This window comes from Kogia breviceps, chromosome 12 (genome assembly GCF_026419965.1).
Source record: "Kogia breviceps isolate mKogBre1 chromosome 12, mKogBre1 haplotype 1, whole genome shotgun sequence".
Taxonomy (NCBI): Eukaryota; Metazoa; Chordata; class Mammalia; order Artiodactyla; family Physeteridae; genus Kogia; species Kogia breviceps.
In genome coordinates this window covers 52,914,207-52,936,068 of record NC_081321.1, presented here as the reverse complement: position 1 = coordinate 52,936,068, position 21,862 = coordinate 52,914,207, and the positions used below count along the sequence as shown (strand labels likewise).

The 21,862-nt window shown below is 35.9% G+C and overlaps 1 protein-coding gene across 1 annotated transcript in view; it reads right to left on the bottom strand.

The window, feature by feature from the left end:
• The window catches only part of MSRB3 (methionine sulfoxide reductase B3), a 167,973-nt gene that overhangs the window by 128,391 nt on the left and 17,720 nt on the right, over positions 1-21,862 (bottom strand). The window contains exon 2 of the mRNA XM_067009691.1: positions 7,346-7,472. Coding sequence (XP_066865792.1) covers positions 7,346-7,421 — 76 coding nt within the window. The 5' untranslated portion in view covers positions 7,422-7,472. The remainder of the gene's footprint in view (positions 1-7,345; positions 7,473-21,862) is intronic.

Here is a 21,862-nt window from a genome sequence, read left to right as displayed (position 1 = left end):
ATGTTATTTAAAATTTGCACAAGAGATATTAAACTATTAATCAAAATGGAATATGCTAGGAAGAGCTGTACCATTCTGTGAGCGAACATGCATTTCTGTAACAAAACAAAATCTTAAAAACTATAGCCATAGAATTTTAGATTATCTTTGCTTGCTTAAAATTTAAGTAATCTAGCGAGTTAGATTAGCAGTCCATTCTTCACTTGCAATTACGTGGTTGAATACAATAAATATATCTACTGTTGAAGGAAATGTTTACCATAGTAGTAACTGAGTAAATTTAAATTCTATAAATGTGTAGCTCTTAAAAATCACCTAAATAACTGATATCTTTGTCATCACATGGTGTGTGTGTGTATATATATATATATATATATATATATATATATATATATATATATACACACACACATGTATTTTGGCTGTGCACACAGCATGCGGTATCTTAGTTTCCCGACCAGGGATTGAACCTGCACCCCCTACAGTGGAAGCATGGAGTCTTAACCACTGGACCCCTAGGGAAGTCCCCATGGTATATTTTTATAACATGAATTTTTAAGTGACTAATACAAGTGCAAATATACTAAATGTAAAAAAGAGAAAAACGAGGTAATTAAAATAAATAAAATGGGGATTTTAAATTTTCAGATGGTTGATTTCAAATGCAAAGACACAAAAATAATTAGAGATAACTTGCCACTGCATCTCAGTAAAATCTATTCAAAGCATTTTAAATTAAAATGTATCTTGCAAAAGCAGCCATGAGAAATTCAGTCTCTAAATAAAATGTTTGGGATGAAGCTATAAACTAGAAAAGACTGACAATGAATATTCATCAAGTATTTAGTCTCAATATTAATGACTCTTTGTGAACTGTCATTCACGCCCCACTCCTTCATTAAACACGTGTTTGTTAAGAGCAAAAGATGGCTCGTTTTAATAAATCCTTCTATGATCTGTCAGGTAAATTACTGTGAACATGTTTAGATAAATAAACTTCTAATAATTCTACCTATATGATTCCCCAAAAGTGCATATTGTCTAGATAAACTAACTCTGTAAAATTATCATTTGTTTTCAGAACTGATAATATTTTATATCCTTTAGTCATCAATTAGAGAATTTCTCAAACAAAATTAAAATTTATTTTTTGTTCATGACCATTTTATCTCTGTTGCTACTAGATTTTGCTATGTATTTCATAATTATTAATGTATGTGAAGAATTTATTCTATATTTAAGAAAAAATTAACAAAATCCACATTTTACAAACCATATGCCCAACACCTTATTCATACAGATGTATTTATCATTCTATAGCAATTTAGCCTTGTGCACATACGATTTATAAAACTCATCTAATAATCATATGCTGTACAGCAACTTTTCAGCATTAACTAATACTTTATTATATCATGGAGCTACTAAAACATTTTGTTTTAGAAAAGAATATAGCTGCATTAGAGTACTCATTAATTAACATTTTAAATATAATTTTACTTAGCTTCCAAAAATATTTATTCATGCAGAAAAGGATTCATGCTTAACAGTCAACATGTTAAACTCATAACATTTTCAAGATTCTATAAAAATTCAAAACATAGCAAAACAAAATGTGAAATTTTCTTTAATTCTTGGGTGGTCTGCTGAAGAAAATTTAGCTACATATAAAACTATAAATTACTGTTAAATCAGCTATTTGGATACAAGATAAGTTAATTTATGAAAACGTGTTTTAGTTTATAGAAAGTCTACACTTGATAGACAATTTCGATGAGATGTCCAAGAACAAGGGAGTTAGAATCCTGTTGAAAATGGAAAAAGGTTTTGCACTCTACAAATATTGTTTGAACATCATATAAGCAGAAAAATTTGTGGTTTGTAAATCCATGTGTTCTTAACTGAATATTCTTTACATACTTTTAAGTTTTCACAATGCACCTATGTGCTAATGATATCAATACCCTTTCATACTGTGAAAGAATGTAAATCTAGTGCCATCTACTGGGAAAAGAAGATACCGTTCAATCAATTAATTGCAAATTATTTTGTGAACTAGGGGAGTTGAAATTGAATGTCTATTGTTTTAAAAAAACATTTGTTTCTTAAAAAAAAAAACTCCACCAAAGCACTTTCAATATAAATAAATAAGTTAGGTAAGATGAACATGTAAGAATGGTGAAGTTGGAGAATAGAAGGCGTTAAACTGAACTCATGGGAGAGAATTTCATTGGTGATATCAATACAGAAATTGGAAATTATACATTCTGACTAGAGTTTTTATATTGTTTTGTGTTTAGAAGGCAGGTTCTGAATCTGTGGTCAAAGAGACCTCTCTTATGAGTATCAGAATATCTAATAAAAAATCTTGAAATTATATGAAAAATTGTATAGGTGCACATATATATTTTCTGGAGGAGAAAAGCCATAACTTTTATCAAAAGAAAACACAAAAAAACCACGGAAATGGTTCGTGTTTTCATTACACAAAATGGTTAATAATTAAAACTAATATAGAAAGCCAATCTATTCAGTAAGTGAACAACACACCAAAAATGACTTCAATTTTTTTTAAGGTAAATACAATATCAGATGCTATTAATGAAATATTGCCAGCTCAAACTTGAATAGTAGTACTACTTATTTATGGATATTGCTCTGGTGCTTATCTGTAGTATTTCCTCTTTACAAATGCAGAACTTAAAGCACAGCAAACAATATTAATTTGCTCCAGAGAAAAGCAATCAAAAGAACCAGAGTTAGTTCTTAGTTCTCATGGTAAGTGTAATATGTACTTATTCCCTTCCTCAAACAGTTTATCACCAAAACTCAAATTGTTTGAGAGAAAAAGTAAAAGCAAGTTTGGATAATATACTTTGAATCTGTGTTACCATTTTTTTTTTTGCTGTTGTTGTTATTTGTTTAGCTACAATGTGATTTATACTTGAGAAATCTACCATATTGTATTAATGCAATAAAGTGAGAAAAGAGAAAGTATTTTTACAATGTATTCAAAAGGCAACCAAACTATGAACTTTAATTTAACCTCCTCATTAGATTTATTTGAGACCCAAAAGAGTCTCAAATAAATTTGTACTGTCTGTTATAGCTATCACTTCACCTACATGTAAACTTTCCAAATGTTTATTCATTCATTTAACAAATATTTATTAAGTGCCAGGCACTGTGCTAAGCTCTGGAGCCACAAGGCCCTGATTCTTAGAGAGCTCTACTTACACAGATGATAGTCTATGACTTGCAAACACCATTTGCAAAATTTCTGTCTTTAAGACTTCTAATTTCTGCATTGGAATATCATGACATAATATCTTTACAAGCTGCATAACTGCCGTGTGGCTCTTCAATTCATGGAGACTGTTAAATATGCCACTAAAGTCAAGAGTAACAACCACGTATTATGTGTATGATGTTAGAGAAAAGCACAATTTATCACTGTAATTAGTACTATTTAGACAAATACTCTCACTTGGCTGAAAGCTACCATGATATCTAGTCTAACCTACAATTAGACTTCATTTCTATCAAGCAGTGAAACTATGTATAAAATTGTGCTTCCTAATCCCTCCTAAGATAATGCTTCAGTCTTGATTTAGATGCAAGGAATTCTAATGTTCAAACATGGAAAATATTTCTGTCCTCCCACCACAACTAAGCAAATTTTTTCTATAAATTCCCAGCCATTAATTAGTACTGAGTTTTAAGATTTGACTAACCCAAAGCCAAAGTAAAAACAATGACAGTTCATAAAATCACAGAATTTCAGAACTGAATAGATTATCTAATTTAAATTCCTCATTTGAAAAATAAAGAGACAGATCTGGAGAGGTTTACTGATAGGTTCAAGGTCTCACAAGTTAATGACAAAGCTGTGGTTAGTTTTCTGACTCCTATTCCAGTGGTCTTTTTAATACATAAAAGAAACTGTTATAGGAAATTAAGAAGAGCTCTGAGAGGGAAAAAAATTACCTTTAATTACAAACATGAGCAAACCATAACTCAGATGCACTTAATAAGCTCTAAATTGAAATTATGCCTTATTTAAAAATAAGAAGAAAAGGAAGTCGAAGCTGAAAAATGATAGGTCAGCCTTTTGGAATATGGCCTTCATATAGGTCAATCCAGTTATAATCAACTTAAAGAGCCTGTTCCAATTATTTTTCAGTTCTGGAATTATTTCATATTGAATAAAAACTAAAATTAGTAGGGTACTGGCTAGGGAGCAGAAATCTTTTTGATTTACAAAGATTTTCGTTGAATGGGTTTTGACCAGGGAACAGTAAATTAAAGCAAGACGTCAAACTTTTACCTTAATTTCCTATTTCTCCAATTTTGACCTCTTCCCTTTCTACTTGTATAAAGTGATAAAGACCAGAATTTCCATTTCAATTTCATTTTTATTTTTCAAAATTTAAATAGTTTGTTTCACATTACTGTTAAACTTAGCAATTTCTTCAACATATTTATATTTCTAAGAGTAAAATTCTGTCAGAGAAATGGATGGTAATAAAGATTTTGCTAACATTGAAGTTATAAAATACGTGGACACTGGAAGACTGAGTCTCATAACACTTTAAAAAATACGGGGTGCTTGAATGGCTAAGAAATTATGGAATACTATTCTAGTCAAATCATTTAGCAAAATAAAATGGGTTTACAAGCCCTAAGTAAGAAAGACCGAGTCTCTCTGAGCTTCCATCAGTACTGGATAGTAAGAATAAAAGAAATGTGCTGTATGTTTATAGGACTTGAATCTGGTTCAGCAGGATGTATAAGTAAAATAAAGAGATCAAAACAACAGATTGAGATGGTTATTTCTCAAATATAAAGTGCATTTGTGGTTCTGATTAAAGTAAAAATAGTTAAATGAAAGATGGGACATATTTAAATGTTTTTAAAAGTCTATTGTACTAGAAAAATACAAAATATATATGTATGTATATTGATACAGATGTCTATAGTGAACATTTATATATAGTGCTTACTACATGCCAGCCACTGTTCTAAGCGCTTTCCACATCCTAACCTATTTCATTCTCACAGCAACCCTTTCAGGTAAGTACTATTATTATCCCCATTTTACGAACAAGGAAGCCAAGGCACACAGCCAGTTAAGTGGCAAAGCCAGAATTCAGATCCAGTCAAATTCCAGAACTTGTGTACTTAAGCATTGTACTATAATAGTTACTTAAACATTACCAGCTTTGTTGAATTTATCTTTGAATCATTTGATATCAAAATTTAAAGACATTTTGATTAAACAATTTCATTATGAAATACTTTAATCCCACAATTGTCATATATCGAGGGATACCATGTTAATTAATAAGTTTCTGTAAATACTTAGCCTCCTTGGTGTATGACAAACTCATGTTACAAGAACTATGCTAGTGCTCTCATATCTTGGGGTTTTATTTTTTCCAGTGGAAAACATGGTTATGTATCAGTTAAATAACTTAAATACTACAATTATTATATGTAGTATATAGTTATGGAAAAGTTCCACATGGCACAGGAACTACATTGGTTGACTGACGCTCTCCCTCAAGCTTACATACAATTCAACAAATAAACCTTGTCAGTCCTACAACTTGAATTTTTCTCTTATCTATCCCCTTCTTTCCAAACCTACTGTAATGATCATTGTTAAGGCTCTCAGTACTTCATGAGTCCCTCCAGCCTCAAGCTCCTCCAACATACTGAATGGTGGCATGCAGGGGCATGGCGGGGTAGGGGAAGCGAAGGTGTCAGGAAGAGTGGTTGTGGACCCCATGCATTAAGTTTCATTGGCCTCTCAAGTCACCACATATAGACATAAAATCTATTTTTTTTTAAAAAATAGCATGTTTACTATTTAAGTACAGCTTCAAGACAAAAGCCTTATCCTTCTAATTAAGCCTTCTAATTAAGTTGCCATCTCCACCTTCTCATAGAAATATCTGGAACCAGCACTGAACCTTCCATCATACTAAATCAATAATCCTTATAAAATGCAAATCAAGTCATTTTACTCCCCCTTCATCCCTTCCCCAAGATTTAAATTTTTTAAAACATCATATAAGGCACTTCATGATTTGGCTAACTTCCTTACCTCTTCTACTTGCCCTCACCTACCCAAGCTAGCCATGTTAAATAACCTGCATTTCTCTGAACATACCTTGCTCTTTCAGGTCTTCATGTTTTTCCCACACTACTTCATATATTAGAAATGTCCTTCCCTCTCCTTGGACATCTGGCTAACTCTTGCTCATAGTTTGAAATTCAACTCAAGCACTATATCCTCCATGAAGCCCTCCTTAAACTTCAGGGACCTTCCCTCCCTTCCAAAATCTCTTCCCCTAAGCAAAGAGCTAGAAGCATCCTCTGGATTCCCCTAACATCCCAGGCATAAATACTTTTAGTCTAGTCTTATCACCATATGGTTCGATGGTCTTTACACAGTTCCAACTCCATCTTGTGCTTGTTAAAGAAATTGGCTTGATCTTGTTTATCATTGTATCCTCACTGCTTCACACAATGTCTGGCACTCATAGTTAATATTCAATGAATATTTAATGAGTTGGAATTAAATTCTTTATACAGTATAGTAATAGAGATATGTATACTAAAAGAAAATATAAATAATATTGACAATAATGTTCACAGACTATATCTGGCCATAGTGATTTTCATAATAAAATTAAAATATTAAACATGAAATAAGCACATAATAAAATTTTGGACTTTTATGTCTCAGTTGTTTAAATGCTTAAACTCACATTTTAAAAAGGGTGGTGGCTCTAATTTAAGAACCAGTGAACACATGCTATATTAGTTCTCTTTATTTGGTCATTGTTTAATAGAACATGTTTTCTTTATAATATAATAACTAACTTTATTACACTAAAGTTGCTCGTTTTAATTTTTTCTTTCTAAAGGAATGACCACTTGTGGAATGAAAAGCATTTTCATTATCCTTTAACAAGATGAATGTCCTATTTTGTGTGATTTGGAGCAGTTTCTTATCAAGGCTGCCAGCCTCTTATGAACATTACAATTTTCAGATTGTAGTGTGCGTTAAAGAAAAAGAAGATATAATGAAATATTAGTGACAATTATATACTGAGCAAGGAAACTGGACAATGTTTCCAGGGGTTGTAAGGACTGTGGAAATGAATGTTACTCAAAGTAGAGTGGTGATTTATAACCAATTTCCGTCTTCAAATTAGGGCCCAAGTAAAAGAAAACGAAATTCAGCAAAGCATTATGGTGTATCATTTCCTGCAGCAGAAACACTCCCCCACCCCGGACCAGTGCCCTTACTAAGTATAGTACAAGAAGCAGCAACCTGAGGGAAGCCCACAGGCTCGCAGGGCTACTGGCTGGCTCTTTGTCACCAAATGCAGCAGGTTGAATGCAGACATCACTGTGATATCTTCACCAACAAAACGAGAGGCAAAGAACAGGGGCAAGAGCTGAGTAAGAGAAAAAAAGAAAACAAAAACAAATTAAAACATCACAAATGTTAAACACATTCACTGCACAATTGATGGTTACGGTTTTATCTGGAACTGAACACACACAGTGCTAATAAATTTCAAATGCCTATTTTTCATATGGTGGGCTTACTTTCAACCCAGGCTTATTTATATCTTATGAATAAAATACACACTAATAGCAGTGTAATCTGTGAACACATTTTGCAAGAGGTTGAGAAAAGAGACGAAGTTTAAAACAGTTGAAAGGAATTAACATTTACTGAGCTCCTACCAAGTGAAAGGAACTGTCTAGGGCCAAATATAAATATATTACGTCATTTAATTCTTACAATAAACCTAGAAGGTAGGTGTTATCACCCAATACATATGTGAGGAAGCCAAGGCTCAAAGGTCCAAGGGTACAAAGCAAATAGCCAGTGGAAACATTAGAAAACCTTGTTCTATCAAACTACAAAGTTCCGTTCTCTCCTCATACCATGCTGCCTTCTTCCAGCAATTATTTGCAAATCTCCCTCCCTGGAGAAGACTGCAAAATACTGTAAGATTAAGATATTTCTTTTGTTAGAGTTTCATATTTTTAAAAAATAGAGTCAAATAACCTAAGGACAACTAGGAGGCTTCACTTTATAAATAGTGTTAAGTTTGAAGAAGGCATATCAACCATGAATTTTCATTTGATTTTATGATTTATAATTTCTAGATCAATTCTGTAAATAATGTTCACAATCTATCCTTAAAAAGGGTAAAAATATTTTTTAAAGCTTTTGGAAATGAATCATGTGGAAGGATCTCAAAACTGTGTAAATGTTAAACTTTAAAGAAAAGTTCAGCTAGGATTTTCTTTAAAGTTTTGTACAATCTTTCAGTTGGTAAAGATTAACTTCTATGAAGGTGGAAGATACTAGATTAACAGTAACTTCTAATATTTTATTTAAAATTAGCATTATAAGTGACCTTAACTACTAACTGTCCAAAAATGGATATAAAATTAACGTCTCCTTCATTTCCTGACCCTCATCCCTCACCCCCCCCCCCCCAAAATAAAAGTCTGTTCCTGGTCTCTTCTGACCTCCTCGAAGAACAAACACATAATAAACAGTAATATATTTTACCAAATCATTCTGGAGTATATCTGACACAAATCTGCTTGTATTAACATGCCTCAACTCTGATTTCTCCAAACTAAACTCACTACAAAACTAAAACATTTTTGTGTTACTAACTGGAGACAAAAGGGAGGAAGAGGGAAGGTAAGTATCACAATGCACAGCCTGAAAGAACCATTAAACATAAATAAACATGTCATTTTCACGAGTGACTGCAGAGCAGGGAAAAGAGAGCATTCCTTTGGAGCAGACTACTGACTAATAAAAGATCAAAGGTCTATACCTCACAACACTATAAATAAAAATGTATTTTTTTCCTTGTGACCTTCTCTGTGAGGAATGAAGTACGCACGGTAAATGTAATTACTTAGCGAAGCTGCAGCCTCATTGTGCTCCTGCAGCTGACTATAAAACGTCTTCCTATCCTGTTTCATCAACTGCTGTACCAGGCGGACTGCGCGCCTACCGATGGCCACGGCCATCTGGCTTGTGTCAAAGCCAGCGCACAGGAAGAAAGGGAGTGATGTCACTCTGCAGGTCAGGCAAAGAACAAAGATGCATTCTGCAATGAAAAGCTGAGGGCCTCAAATACCGGGGGGCCCTCCAGCATGATATGACGGAGTGATTTAATGTTCTGCCTGTTGCATTTATTTCTACCCAAATAGCCAGGGCTCCATCTAGTGGCAAATTAGTCTTGCCCAGTTTTCTTTAAAAGTGAACCCAGCTACATTAGCACCAACAAAGTAGAGCAACAATGTGATTACTTTTAGAGCTATCTAACATTTTTTACACTGAAGAATGCAAAAGTATAATTTGTCACAGTGCTCTCCATTGTCAAATCCTACAAAGCATGCATTTCATAGGTTAGGAGTTGATATAACCCTAATTATTTTAATGTTTGCAAGGATAACTGAAAAAGTAGCTAATTTTGCACATAAAGTGACATTACGTACACACTACCCTGAAAAAATGTAGTTGAGATGGAAAGTGAAAAACAGTTCTAAAGAATGGATATATGCATCTGGATGCCTTGGTGAAATCAAACTCATAGCTATATTCCACAAAAGAATCATAGTTAATATGGCTCTAACATGTGACACCAGGAGCAACTGTTCTTTAGAACAGAAAAAGGAATATTTTTATGCTGAAATGACTTAACAAATTTAATTTTTAACTAATGTTCTTCCACTTAGTTTTTCTTTCTTTCTTTATTTTTGGCTGTGTTGGGTCTTTGTTTCTGTGCGAGGGCTTTCTCCAGTTGTGGCGAGTGGGGTCCACTCTTCATCGCGGTGCGCGGGCCTCTCACTGTCACGGCCTCTCCCATTGCGGAGCACAGGCTCCAGACGCGCAGGCTCAGTAGTTGTGGCGCACGGGCTTAGGTGCTCCACGGCATGTGGGATCTTCCTGGAGGACCAGGGCTCGACCCCGTGTCCCCTGCATTGGCAGGCGGACTCTTAACCACTGCGCCACCAGGGAAGCCCAGTTTTTCTTTTTTTTAAAAAAAGATTTATTTATTTATTATTTATTTTATTTTTGGCTGTGTAGGGTCTTAGTTGTGGCTCGCAGGATCTTTGTTGAGGCATGTGGGATCTTTCGTTGTGGCACGCCGGCACCAGGGCACATGGGCTCTGTTGCTGTGGCACACAGGCTCTCTAGTTGAGGTGCACGAGCTCAACAGCTGTGGCACACGGGCTTAGTTGCCCCGCGGCATGTGGGACCTTAGTTCCCTGACCAGGGATCGAACCTGCATCCCCTGCATTGCAAGGCGGATTCTTTACCACTGGCCACCAGGGAAGTCCCCATTTAGTTTTTCTTAGTTTATGTTTGCAATAAATGAAATCAAACACTGACCAATCTAAAATGCAGAATACATTTAGATGAAAGATATATCACAATGGATGGGTGTGATCTATGAGATCAGACTACCTGAATTTGAATCCTTGTCCTGCCCCTAAGGAGTTGTGTTACCTTGGAAAAGTTGCTTACCCTCTCAGTGCCTTAGCTTCTTCAACTCTAAAATAACAATTAAATAACTTAATTGGTAAAAAGTGCTTGGAATAACTACTGGCACATAGTATATGCTCACAAACATTAGCTCTTATTATTATTTAAATATACAAATATTTGCTTTATTTCAGAATTATATGAATCGGAAATTTCTAACAGTCCATTTATACACAGTCCTATTTAGAGTTAGCAGACCATTCTGCAAACAGAATCCTATTTAGGCCAGAAAACGTATTACTCTTGGATTGATTTCCATGGTAGGATAAAGATCTCCTCAGGATAACAGTCGATGAAACCCTTGCCATATGGCAGGCACCATTCTAAGCACTTCATATTTATTAGCTCTTTTAATCCTCAGGAACTTATAAGGTACATATTATCATTTTCCCATTTTTAGATGTAGAGATTGAGGCATAGGGAGGTTAAGTAATTTACATAAGATCTTAATGGCTGGTAAGAAGCAGAGCCCTTAAGAAACTGGATGGAATGATTTAACAGATTTGAACCCAAGCCATCTATTATAGTTCCAGGGCCAGTGCTGTTGACCACTACACAATTGGCAATGAAAAGCCTGAGGTTATTACCAATCCACTCTAGACACTCTGATTCTATGTTCTCCTAATAGACAATGTGGCTGATAATAAATACTTAATAAAGATTAATTTAATTCAAGGAGATTATTTGAAGATTCTCTCTCTTGACATTGAGTGAAAAAAGTAGAGAGTTAAGGTAGTAAAAAGCCTGAGACAGACTTCTAGATTTAATCCTTCTGTCCCACCACATGCAACTCCTCTTTCCCTTTCACCTTCAAATCGTTTCTCTAAATGCCTTGGACACATCTTTAGGATATATAACCTAAAGATGCCTAGAATTGAGTCCACTTGCATCTACCAAAGCTTCAATATGTTGATGATACAGTACTTTTGCGAGTCAAACAAACCAACCACTAATCCCCCCCCCGCCCCCCCCAGAAAAATCTGAGTTTCAATTAGGCAGCTTTTTTCCCATTGCACTCCCGGAGCGGCCTGGATGAGAACCCTAGCCAGAAACGATCCTAAATCCAAAAAGAGGCAAAAGAAGCACATTCTTCTAAGTGGTGACAATCTTTGGGAAAAGAATTAGCATTAACCCCCCTCCTAGAAATCAGCACTGAGCAAAAACCACCCAGGAAATCTATAGTTCCTCAAGTTTATCCTCAACTTCTTCACTTGTGTATTGCATTTGACTCAAATAATTGCACCGATGAATAACATTTATAGATAACTAATATGTTTTTTTAATGCCAGACACATTACACATCTTTCTAATCTCCCAGAATATCTAGAACATCACTTTGAAATTATTTGATGTTAAAAAATATGGGTTGGGCTTCCCTGGTGGCGCAGTGGTTGAGAATCCGCCTGCCGATGCAGGAGACACGGGTTCGTGCCCTGGTCCGGGAAGATCCCACATGCCGCGGAGCAACTAAGCCCGTGAGCCATGGCCACTGAGCCTGCGCGTCCGGAGCCTGTGCTCCGCAACGGGAGAGGCCACAACAGTGAGAGGCCCGCATACCGCAAAAAAAAAAAAAAAAAAAAAAAAAAATACGGGTTGAACAATACCTAATGAGTAGTATGACACTATGTGTTGAGAACAGAATTAGATTACATAATTGTCTATAATTTTCTGCTTAAAATTTTTAATGATTCCCCATTGCATATTGCAGGGTTTCCCAAGCCATGTTCTGTGAAACAGGCAATACCCCTTCAAACAAATTTAGTAATGGAAATGCTACCCAATATAAAGGGTCTGAGAGGCTTTACAATAAATGCACCTGCTTAACTTTCTCTCAACTGGTGCCTCTCAAATGGTTTTGACCTTACAAAACCCCTTCCTTTCCTATCGCCATCCCACAGAACACATTCTGGTAAATCCTTTGGATAATATCCAAATTCCTGAACAAAGCAACTAAAGTTCTACATCTAGCTGCTGCCTAACTCTTCACCCCTTTCTCCTGCCATACCTCCACATTCCAACCCACCCCACGCTCCTGCCATACGAATATACTCATAACTTCCCCCAAATAGGTCTACTGTTTCCTATTTCCACCTCCACATCTTTCTTCGTTCCATATCCTTACTGTCCTTTCACAACTCCCAACTGCCGCCACTCCTAACTTCTCCTGTTTGGGTCCCCAGTGAGGCACAAAGCATGATGTCATAGCCCCTACAACAATTTTTAAGGCACTGATTTGCCTACATCTCTGTCTCCCTCTTCTAGATTATAAACCTCTTAAGCATAGGGACAGTGTCTTTTTCATCTTTGTATCCCAATACCTGGCACCTAACAGCCATTCGTTTATTGAGTGAAAGAAGGACTATACAAATAACTGATTCTATGGAAATGAGTGTTCTGGATCATCATTTCCCACCCTGCTATCTCTGCCATCTCAACTGTTAATGGTGCTTAAATGTAAGAGTCTAAATTAAAACCAGTTGGTTCCTTCATAGGAATTAGCAGTTTCTGTGAAGAGGTGGGAAGTTGAAAGTGCAATCTGACTCGAGATCTAGATAATTCAAATGCCCTATTTTGGTCAAAAATTTTTACTTCTCCATCTTTTCTAACCCCTAGAACTCTGACATCCAAAATTTGACTAATGTTAGTTTGTTAGCTTTTTGGTTTGGGTTTATTTTTATTTCCTTTCACTTCTTTCCTTGCAGTTGAACAATCAACTGACAGAGATGATATAAACAGGGAAGCGGGGAACTTACAAAGTTGATAATTAGCTCAAGTGAGCTGATTGTGCTAGTGGATTTAGAGAGTCAAACCACCTAAAGCTCAAATCCCTTTCCAATAAATGCCAAAAGAATGCCTACATCAGTGGTTTTCCACAAGCTAGTAAAATGTCCCCCCCCAAATTGCAAGGGCCAACCAAGAGTTGACAAATTTGAATTTTGTCAGGTAAGGACAAAATAAAAACAAAAATCCCCAAACCCTAATCTCACCACAATATCAGAAAAGAAAATTATATTAACACCAAGAACTCTGAAAGCAATCTCAAGATAAAGAACATACTTTTGAATAATATATTTAAGTTTTGTGGGAAAACATTTCATTGTTGCTATTTTTCTCATTTCTTTACAAAAAGAAGACACTTCGTCATGGGCTAGCATTTGGAAACCACTAATCTAAATGTCTACAATAAAGTTCTATACCTGGCACCCAGTTTATGCTCAACTAATGTTTGCTGAATGAATTGATCAATCATTTACTTCTCAAAATCAATTGGCCAAATTGCTAGAATCGGGCATCTCTTTTATTAAGCAGAGATCTTTCTGTATTTGTTATAAGAAACAATAGAACCCTGGCTACTCAGAATCCTCAATCTTCCAAACCATTTAGAGATAATACTTTTTTTAAAAAATAGACACATTTTATTTTATTTATTCTTTGATGTGGACAGTTTTTAAAGTTTTTATTGAATTTATTACAATATTGCTTCTGTTTTACATTTTGGTTTTTTGGCCTTGAGTTGGGGATCGAACCTACACCCCCTGCATTGGAAGGCGAAGTCTTAACCACTTGACTGCCAGGGAAGTCCCTAGAGATAACAATTTTAAGATACCAAATTTTACTCAGCTCACCTGTATAAATTCTTACTACATGGAAAACAATGTATTAGGAGCTGATGAATATGCAAAGATGTAAGATATATTCTGTGCTGTCAAAAAATGTATTAGCTTAGATGGAAACATAAGATATGTACTCAATGCCTTTACAGAGGTAGAAATAAAGTACATGGAATTTCAGGGGAAGGAGAATTGCTTCCAGCTTTGGGAGAGGGAGTGGCAGGGATATGGGGGGTTGGGAACTGAAGAAAAGTTGCATAAAGAAGAAAGTTTTCTTTAATATCTCCAGGGGTAGCCATTTTTAAACTTTTTGATCTTAGGATCCCTTTACACTCCTAAAAAAGTTATCAAGGACCCCAAATGCCTTTTGTTTATGTGGTTATACCCATCAATATTTACTATATTAGAATTAAAGCTGAGTAATTTTTAAAACGTTTGCTTATTCCATTAAGAATAACAAAAATAATAACAATACATATTACAAAAATGACATTTTCAGTGAAATATAACTATATTATCCCAAACAAACGAAATATATATTTAATGGGAAGAGTTTCACATTCTTCTTTGATATTACACCAAAATTCAACAATGATAATCTGAAACTACGTATTATCAGTGAACTTTTCATACTATTACATTAAATTTCATTGGTCTACCTTACATTTTGACTGGATCTTTTAACTTTGTATGATTTTGTAACATCATGCACTGTTCATTTGGAAAACATTGGTTCAATGGGTTATGCAGATCTTTCACATGCTGACACATTACATTATCAATATCAAAAATATTCATTAATATCACCACTGATTTCATCAAATAAATCTTTAAATGTTGAGAAGCTGTCAAGCTCACAGTGTCAGATACAAGCTTTCCAAAATTTTATTTTTTAACTTGAAAGCTCGAATTTTATCATTGCCAACAACACAGTCAGTTGTTTTCCTTAAAGTGACAGAATCACTTCATTCATTTTTTTAGAAAATACTTGCCAAATACCCAAGTTTAAATAACCATTGTTTGTCTGTTGGTCATTCTGTCAAGTGAAATGGTGTTTCAAACAAGCACACCAGTGATTTTCCTGGAGACAGCCACTGTACTTTGCTATGCGGAAGCACTTTATACAAGTGTATTTTTTGTTTCTTCACACAGAATAATAAAAAGATACGCACTTAAGATCTAGAGTTAATAAAATAAATACAAATCTTACTACTTCATCAAGGACATTCTTAAGTAAAAATGGCCTTTTCTCCTGTTTGGATGTTAGTGAAGAATGGAATGACTGCTAAAAAGGTTTGGTGCCCCTGCCTAGCTTCACACTAAGACAACAACAGTTTCACCTGCTTTGGCTTTTGCAACATCAACGCAAATGTCAACACAGTGAAAAAGGAAAATAAGGTCGTAGCATTAGTCTGAAAATAGTTTTGCCTTTGTGAATCCCTTGCAAAGCTCTCAGATGCCAGGGGTCCTTAGTCCATGCCTTGAGAACTGCTGGTCTGGCCCTCCGGTTGGTCCATAACAAGCACAGTAAATGTTTCATAAGCACTCGTTGAGTAAGTGAACGGCGGACAGAGGAATACATTTATAACTTACCCCATGTTGTTTAGCAAAAAACAAATGGTTAGAAAATAATACCAGTAGTATTTAGACCTCTTACTGCTTCTAGAGCTAATTAGTACATTTCCTACTTCATCTAGTCTGTGGACAAATGCAAATGCAAAATTTTGAGCTATTTTATCAAAGTGAGGAGAATAGTTATGGCAGATATCTGAAAGTAACAGTCAGAGTGCTACAACCCAATTTTCTCAGCACCACTCCTTGAAATTCACAAAAGTATATGTCCTGCTAGGGGATAAAAAAACAAATTGTGAATTAGTGCTATCTCCAGAAAAGGAAAATTAATTTATTGATAAATTCTCACATTTACTGAACCCATATCATGTACATGGTACTATTAATTCATATACTGCTAGTAGAATAATCAAGGAATACTAACTTTTGGAAATGATTGAGAATAATAGAAGTTGTATCATTAAATAAGTTTAGAACCAGAAAAAAATCTTGATTAACATCTAATACATAGATTTTTGAACATGAAGTGACCACCCAACAAAGGTAAAATAATTAGTTGAAAGGTGTTTCACAAGTAATTTGTTTAAAATTGTCTTTAGATGCTGAAGTTTGAGGATAAAGTTTTTAATGAAACAACTAGGCTGAAATTAGAGTTATCTCTCTAATAATGTCACATTTCCTTCTGAAATGTCTTCTTGAGTGGGAGAAAGGCCACGTGCAGCAACAAAGACCCAACGCACCCAAAAATTAAAGAGAAAATGGTGGAGATAGAAGTAGCACCAGGAATGCACAGCTTGTTCCTCAGTCTATGATCATCATTTGTGTATGACTACGTGAGGATGTTGCTCATGAAATATCATCCATCATTTGTATCTCAGTGGAAAAAAAGTGGGAGAAACGATGAACTAATCCAAACCACTTGTTTTGTCAATAGCAAAACTGAGATAAAGAGACCTATTGAAGGTCATACAGCCATTTGGAGAAAACATCAGGCTAAAGCTCCTTTTTATCTACATGTTGTGACATTTGTGTTTTCTTTATTATTCAGTTCACATAAAAAGTAAGAAAAGGGGCTTCCCTGGTGGCGCACTGGTTGAGAGTCCGCCTGCCGATGCAGGGGACGTGGGTTCGTGCCCCGGTCCGGGAAGATCCCACATGCCGCGGAGCAGCTAGGCCCGTGAGCCATGGCCGCTGAGCCTGCGCGTCCGGAGCCTGTGCTCTGCAACGGGAGAGGCCGCAACAGTGCAAGGCCCGCGTACCGCAAAAAAAAAAAAAAAAAAAAAAAAAAAAGTAAGAAAAGGACATAAAGAATTGTAACTAATATTGACAATGCAAGGATTACTCTGTGTCCATTAAGAAGGTACACCAATGGTATAATTAAAATAGAATTATGGGGCTTCCCTGGTGGTGCAGTGGTTGAGAATCTGCCTGCCAATGCAGGGCACAGGGGTTCAAACCCCAGCCCAGGAAGATCCCACATGACGCGAAGCAGCTAAGCCCGTGCGCCACAACTACTGAGCCTGCGCTCTAGAGCCTGTGAGCCACAGCTACTGAAGCCTGCAAGCCACAATTACTGAAGCTGGCGCACCTAGAGCCCGTGCTCCACAATAAGAGAAGCCACCGCAATGAGGAGCCTGCGCACCGCGATGAAGAGTAGCCCCCGCTCACCGCAACTAGAGAAAGCCCGCGTGCAGCAACGAAGACCCAACGCAGCCATAAATAAATAAATTTATTTAAATAAAATAGAATTATGGACATTACGTCCATCTTCCGATGTTAATTATAACTCTATTAAATGCTATCTTTTTTTCAGGATTCCTGTTTTGTAAAGCATCTAGTCAAATTCAGGGATTTATTCATTCTCACATTAATGTTTTAAAACTTCTATCACCAATATAGAACACAAATCTTTCTCTTTTAAAATATATATTGATTTCAGTCCATTGATTACACTGACAATGTAGTTTCAGTGTCTACATTACATGTGTTTCATCTAAAAAGTTTTTCTTAATATTTAAAAGGTGCCAACAGGAAAGCAAAACCCACACAAACAAATCACTTTTGATTACTATTAAAAAATGCCTTCAGAATTTTTCAGTCTTTTTAACTGTTTCATTTTGTTGTGTTTATACAATACAGTTTTGCTTTTCTAGTACTTGAGTTCAAATTTAAACCTTCTCACTGACTAGTTAGGTTTCATTTGACAAGTTTTACTCTGAGCTTTGAAAGTCTCATCTGTATGTCTGGAGTTTGTAATAGTTTCTTTGCAAGATTGCTACTAGAGGAGCACCTGGCACACACATACCTCTGAATTAATACTATGATTCCTTCCTTAAGTGACATTCCCTGTTGATAATTTGTTCCCTGTGGAACTCACAGAACTGAAGCTCAATGCCTTTTAGTGACATTTTATATAGTTGATTTTTCTTACTGAAAACATTCTTCACTTGACTTTTCTATTCTACACAGTATTGTTTTCTTCCTCCCTTTCTGGAAATTGCTTCTCTATCTCTTGGAATATTTCCTTCTGATTTCCAAACTGTAACTAAGCTCCAGAGATATCCCTTTAGTACCCTCTGTATTTCTCACTATTTAATCTCTTTCTTACAGATCTCACCTATTCTAACAACTTCAACCATCATTTCTTGATAGACAACTATACAGATCTACCTCCAACACTGAAACAAGTTCTAATGCTCTATCTTCTAATATCTATTGGATAATAATAACATCAACTTGCACTTGCGTGGTATAGTCTTATACGGCTTATAAGAATCTTTAGTCCCACCTCATATTGTTATTCAAATATCTTGCATGTGTGCATCTTATTATTATGATATTATTACTAATAATCACTTTTGAGTACCTGCATGAGGTGATCGTGTATATGCGTATCTAATATCATTTAACCCTCATGTCAACCCTGAGGTAGGAACTGCTATATGTGTAGTCATTAGTGCTATCTGCCCCACACTTCTGGCTCTCCATTTTCCAGGCACATGGTAGAAATGCACTTTCTGGCCCCCTGTGGTTCTTGAGACTGTGTCACTAGTTCTGGGCAATAAGTTGTGAACAGTGATACTGTATGCCACTTCTAAAACAGATCACTTAATTGTTGGCGTGAGACTCTCCAGAACTCTCTTTCTCTCTCCAACAGTGATCAGCAATGTTCTATAATTAGATGATGACTGCTCCATTAACCATGAGCCTGGAATAGGAGACATGGAGCAGAGTTCCCATCTGACAGACAACGAACATGCAATACAAGCAAGAAATAAAACTTCAGTGGTTTAAGCCACTGGAATTTGGGGATTATGTGTTCCAGCAGAAACTAAGGTTCAGAGAATAACTTGCGTGAGGTCATACGGCCAGTACTGGAGCCAGAATTTGAACTGAAGTCTATTTTAATCTCCTGTAGTACATTAAAAAATTCCTCAATGGCAGGGACTCTTATGCCCCAGATTGCTGTCCTTGTTTAGGAAAACAACAGGGTCTGGAAGGTTGAGAAGTCCAATGTTGAAAACAATGAGACCACTTTGAAAAGCCGAGGGTCATTCTCTCATTAGTCATCCCTTCTATTCCTAAATATCCCAAAGAGATTCTTACCATGGTCAGAAGATACGGCTCTCCTCTCATATCCAGACATAAAGGTTAGGAGAGAGTTACTTCATCTTGGATCATCTGTAGCTAACAAATTAGTCCCAACCCTTCAAGAACTAAAGGTTTCACTCAGCTGCAAAACTGATTGAGTAGCTCCTGGTGACAACAGAATGACTGATTACGAAGATTTCATTTCCTGAAGTGACTGAAAGCTCCCTGGGCACTAACCAGATCCGCTGTACCTTTTTACTGATCTCATAAGTCAGTGCCCAGATGCAGACCTTAGAAATAGAGTGCCCTGATTTTAATCAATCTATAAATGTAAGAAAAAAAAATTTGTTGCCATGATGCTAAAAAAAAAAAAAAGTTTGTCCTTCCCAGTGGCTCAGGGATCCTGACCCTGGCCCTAAGGAAAAGGAATTGTAATGGTTCCTTTTTTGACCTGTAAGTAAACAATATATAAAACAATAAGATTTTAGAGACAACCTATAGACAAAGATTTGGCTGTGGTTGCAGAACAGAATGTAAACATTAGTAACTTCACATTTTAAAACAAAAAGTACTCCCCTGGTGTACTCAGTGGTTAAGACTCCACCTGCCAATGTAGGAGACACGGGTTTGGGCCCTGGTCCAGGAAGAACCCACACGCCGCAGAGCAACTAAGCCCGTGCGTCACAACTACTGAACCCGCGCTCTAGAGCCTATGCTCCGCAACAGGAGAAGCCACTGCAATGAGAAGCCCACACAACGCAATGAAGAGTAGTCCCCACTCGCTGCAACTACAGAAAGCCCGCGCAGCAATGAAGACCCAACGCAGCCAATAAATAAATAAATAAAACAAAAAGAAAATGTACATAGCTAACAAAATGTAAAGAATGCCCGGAAAGAAAGGCAGAATAAAGGGTGAGAGTATCAGGACCCCCATCTTATAAAGTAGAGAATTAGGAGATATTAATTAGACTGCAAAATGCTAACTGGACTCTTAGAATCCATTCTTCCTTCTCCATATTAGTAACAGAATGCTCTGAAATTTTAGCTGAACATAGAGCTACATTTCTCTACCTCCTTTGCAGCTAATTGTGAATATGATACTACGTTCTAGCCAGTGGAATGATGTGTGACCTTTCACGTCACCTCCTTTAAAGACAAAGTTACTTGCTTTAGACTTCCTCTTCCCCCTGCGAAATGGCAAAAACTGCAACAGTGCACTTGGACACTGGGTTGGAAGCTACTTGAGAAAGGCAGACTTAATAGGTCATGAAGCAAAGCTACTTACTCACAACTCAACCTTAGGCTATTACCTACCTTAGGCTATCCTGGAGGAGAAAAATAAACTTCTACTTATGTCAGTCACTCTACTTGGAATCTTTCTGTCACAGCAGCTTGTCATGTAGCCTATCAAAAGTTCATGAGCAAATACATTATTTAATGTTACAAAAGTGAACAATAAAGGAATTTTTTAGATCAACAAAACAATAAACAATGGTAGACAAAATGGAGAAGAAAGAGCAGATAAATCCTTATTTTTCATAACTGGATATTATCTGAAATTGATGAATCAAGAAATACTACCAGAAGAATGATTTTCACAGGAATGAGGCGGAGATGAGAAGGGATAGAGTTGGAGGCTGTTGCTTTTCACCTTAAGTTCCCTTGTATCAAAAACCATGTGCAAAAAAAAAAAAAAAAAAAAAGCTTAGACGTGTTAAAAAAGATGCAGTGCTTCAGTGGACCATTTAATCTAAAGAAAAACTTGCTAATGCAGGCTGAACAAATCCTGTCCTATGCCTGCGACTATAAACTACAGTTATCTATATCTATCACTAAAAAACTGTTTTTAATGAGTTGAATATAAGCCCTAAAAATAGGTATCTGTAAATCGTGCTTCAAATATTTTGTTAGAACTCTGCCACCATTCCAGGAATAGAAAGTTTTAGCACTGGAAACTGCAAATAAATGTTTGCTTTTGTATCAGAATTTTAGCATCCTTCCCCTCCAAGTTTACTTTCTATTGTAGAAAGTAAGAATTTTCTCATGATGGTATGCCTTGCAGCTTGTACCTGATAACACAGATAAAGGAGAAGTTTTATGAAAATGTAGTCCTTCTATTCCACTGAAAAGTAAATCTTAATGGTCTCTATTAACTATCTTTTAACACCATGTTGAACTTGGGAGAAAGGAGAAGATCTGAATGAGATCATAAAGTGAAAGAAATAAAGTACTTTGCATAATAGTGTTTCTACTTTGTCCTCAATGGTTTTCTTCATTAACTTTAGATGATTAACTCATGTTTTTAAAAGAATTTAGGTATTTCATGTGCACCGCAAACTATTTATCACATCCAAAACTCAATTTGTTTTCTTTCTTCACCAATTTATTATTCTTTCTGTATTCCTGATCCTGTTAGAAAGTACTTCCATTCTACACAACCACTAAGCCCCGAATCTGCGAGTCATCCTCAATTATTTTCTAT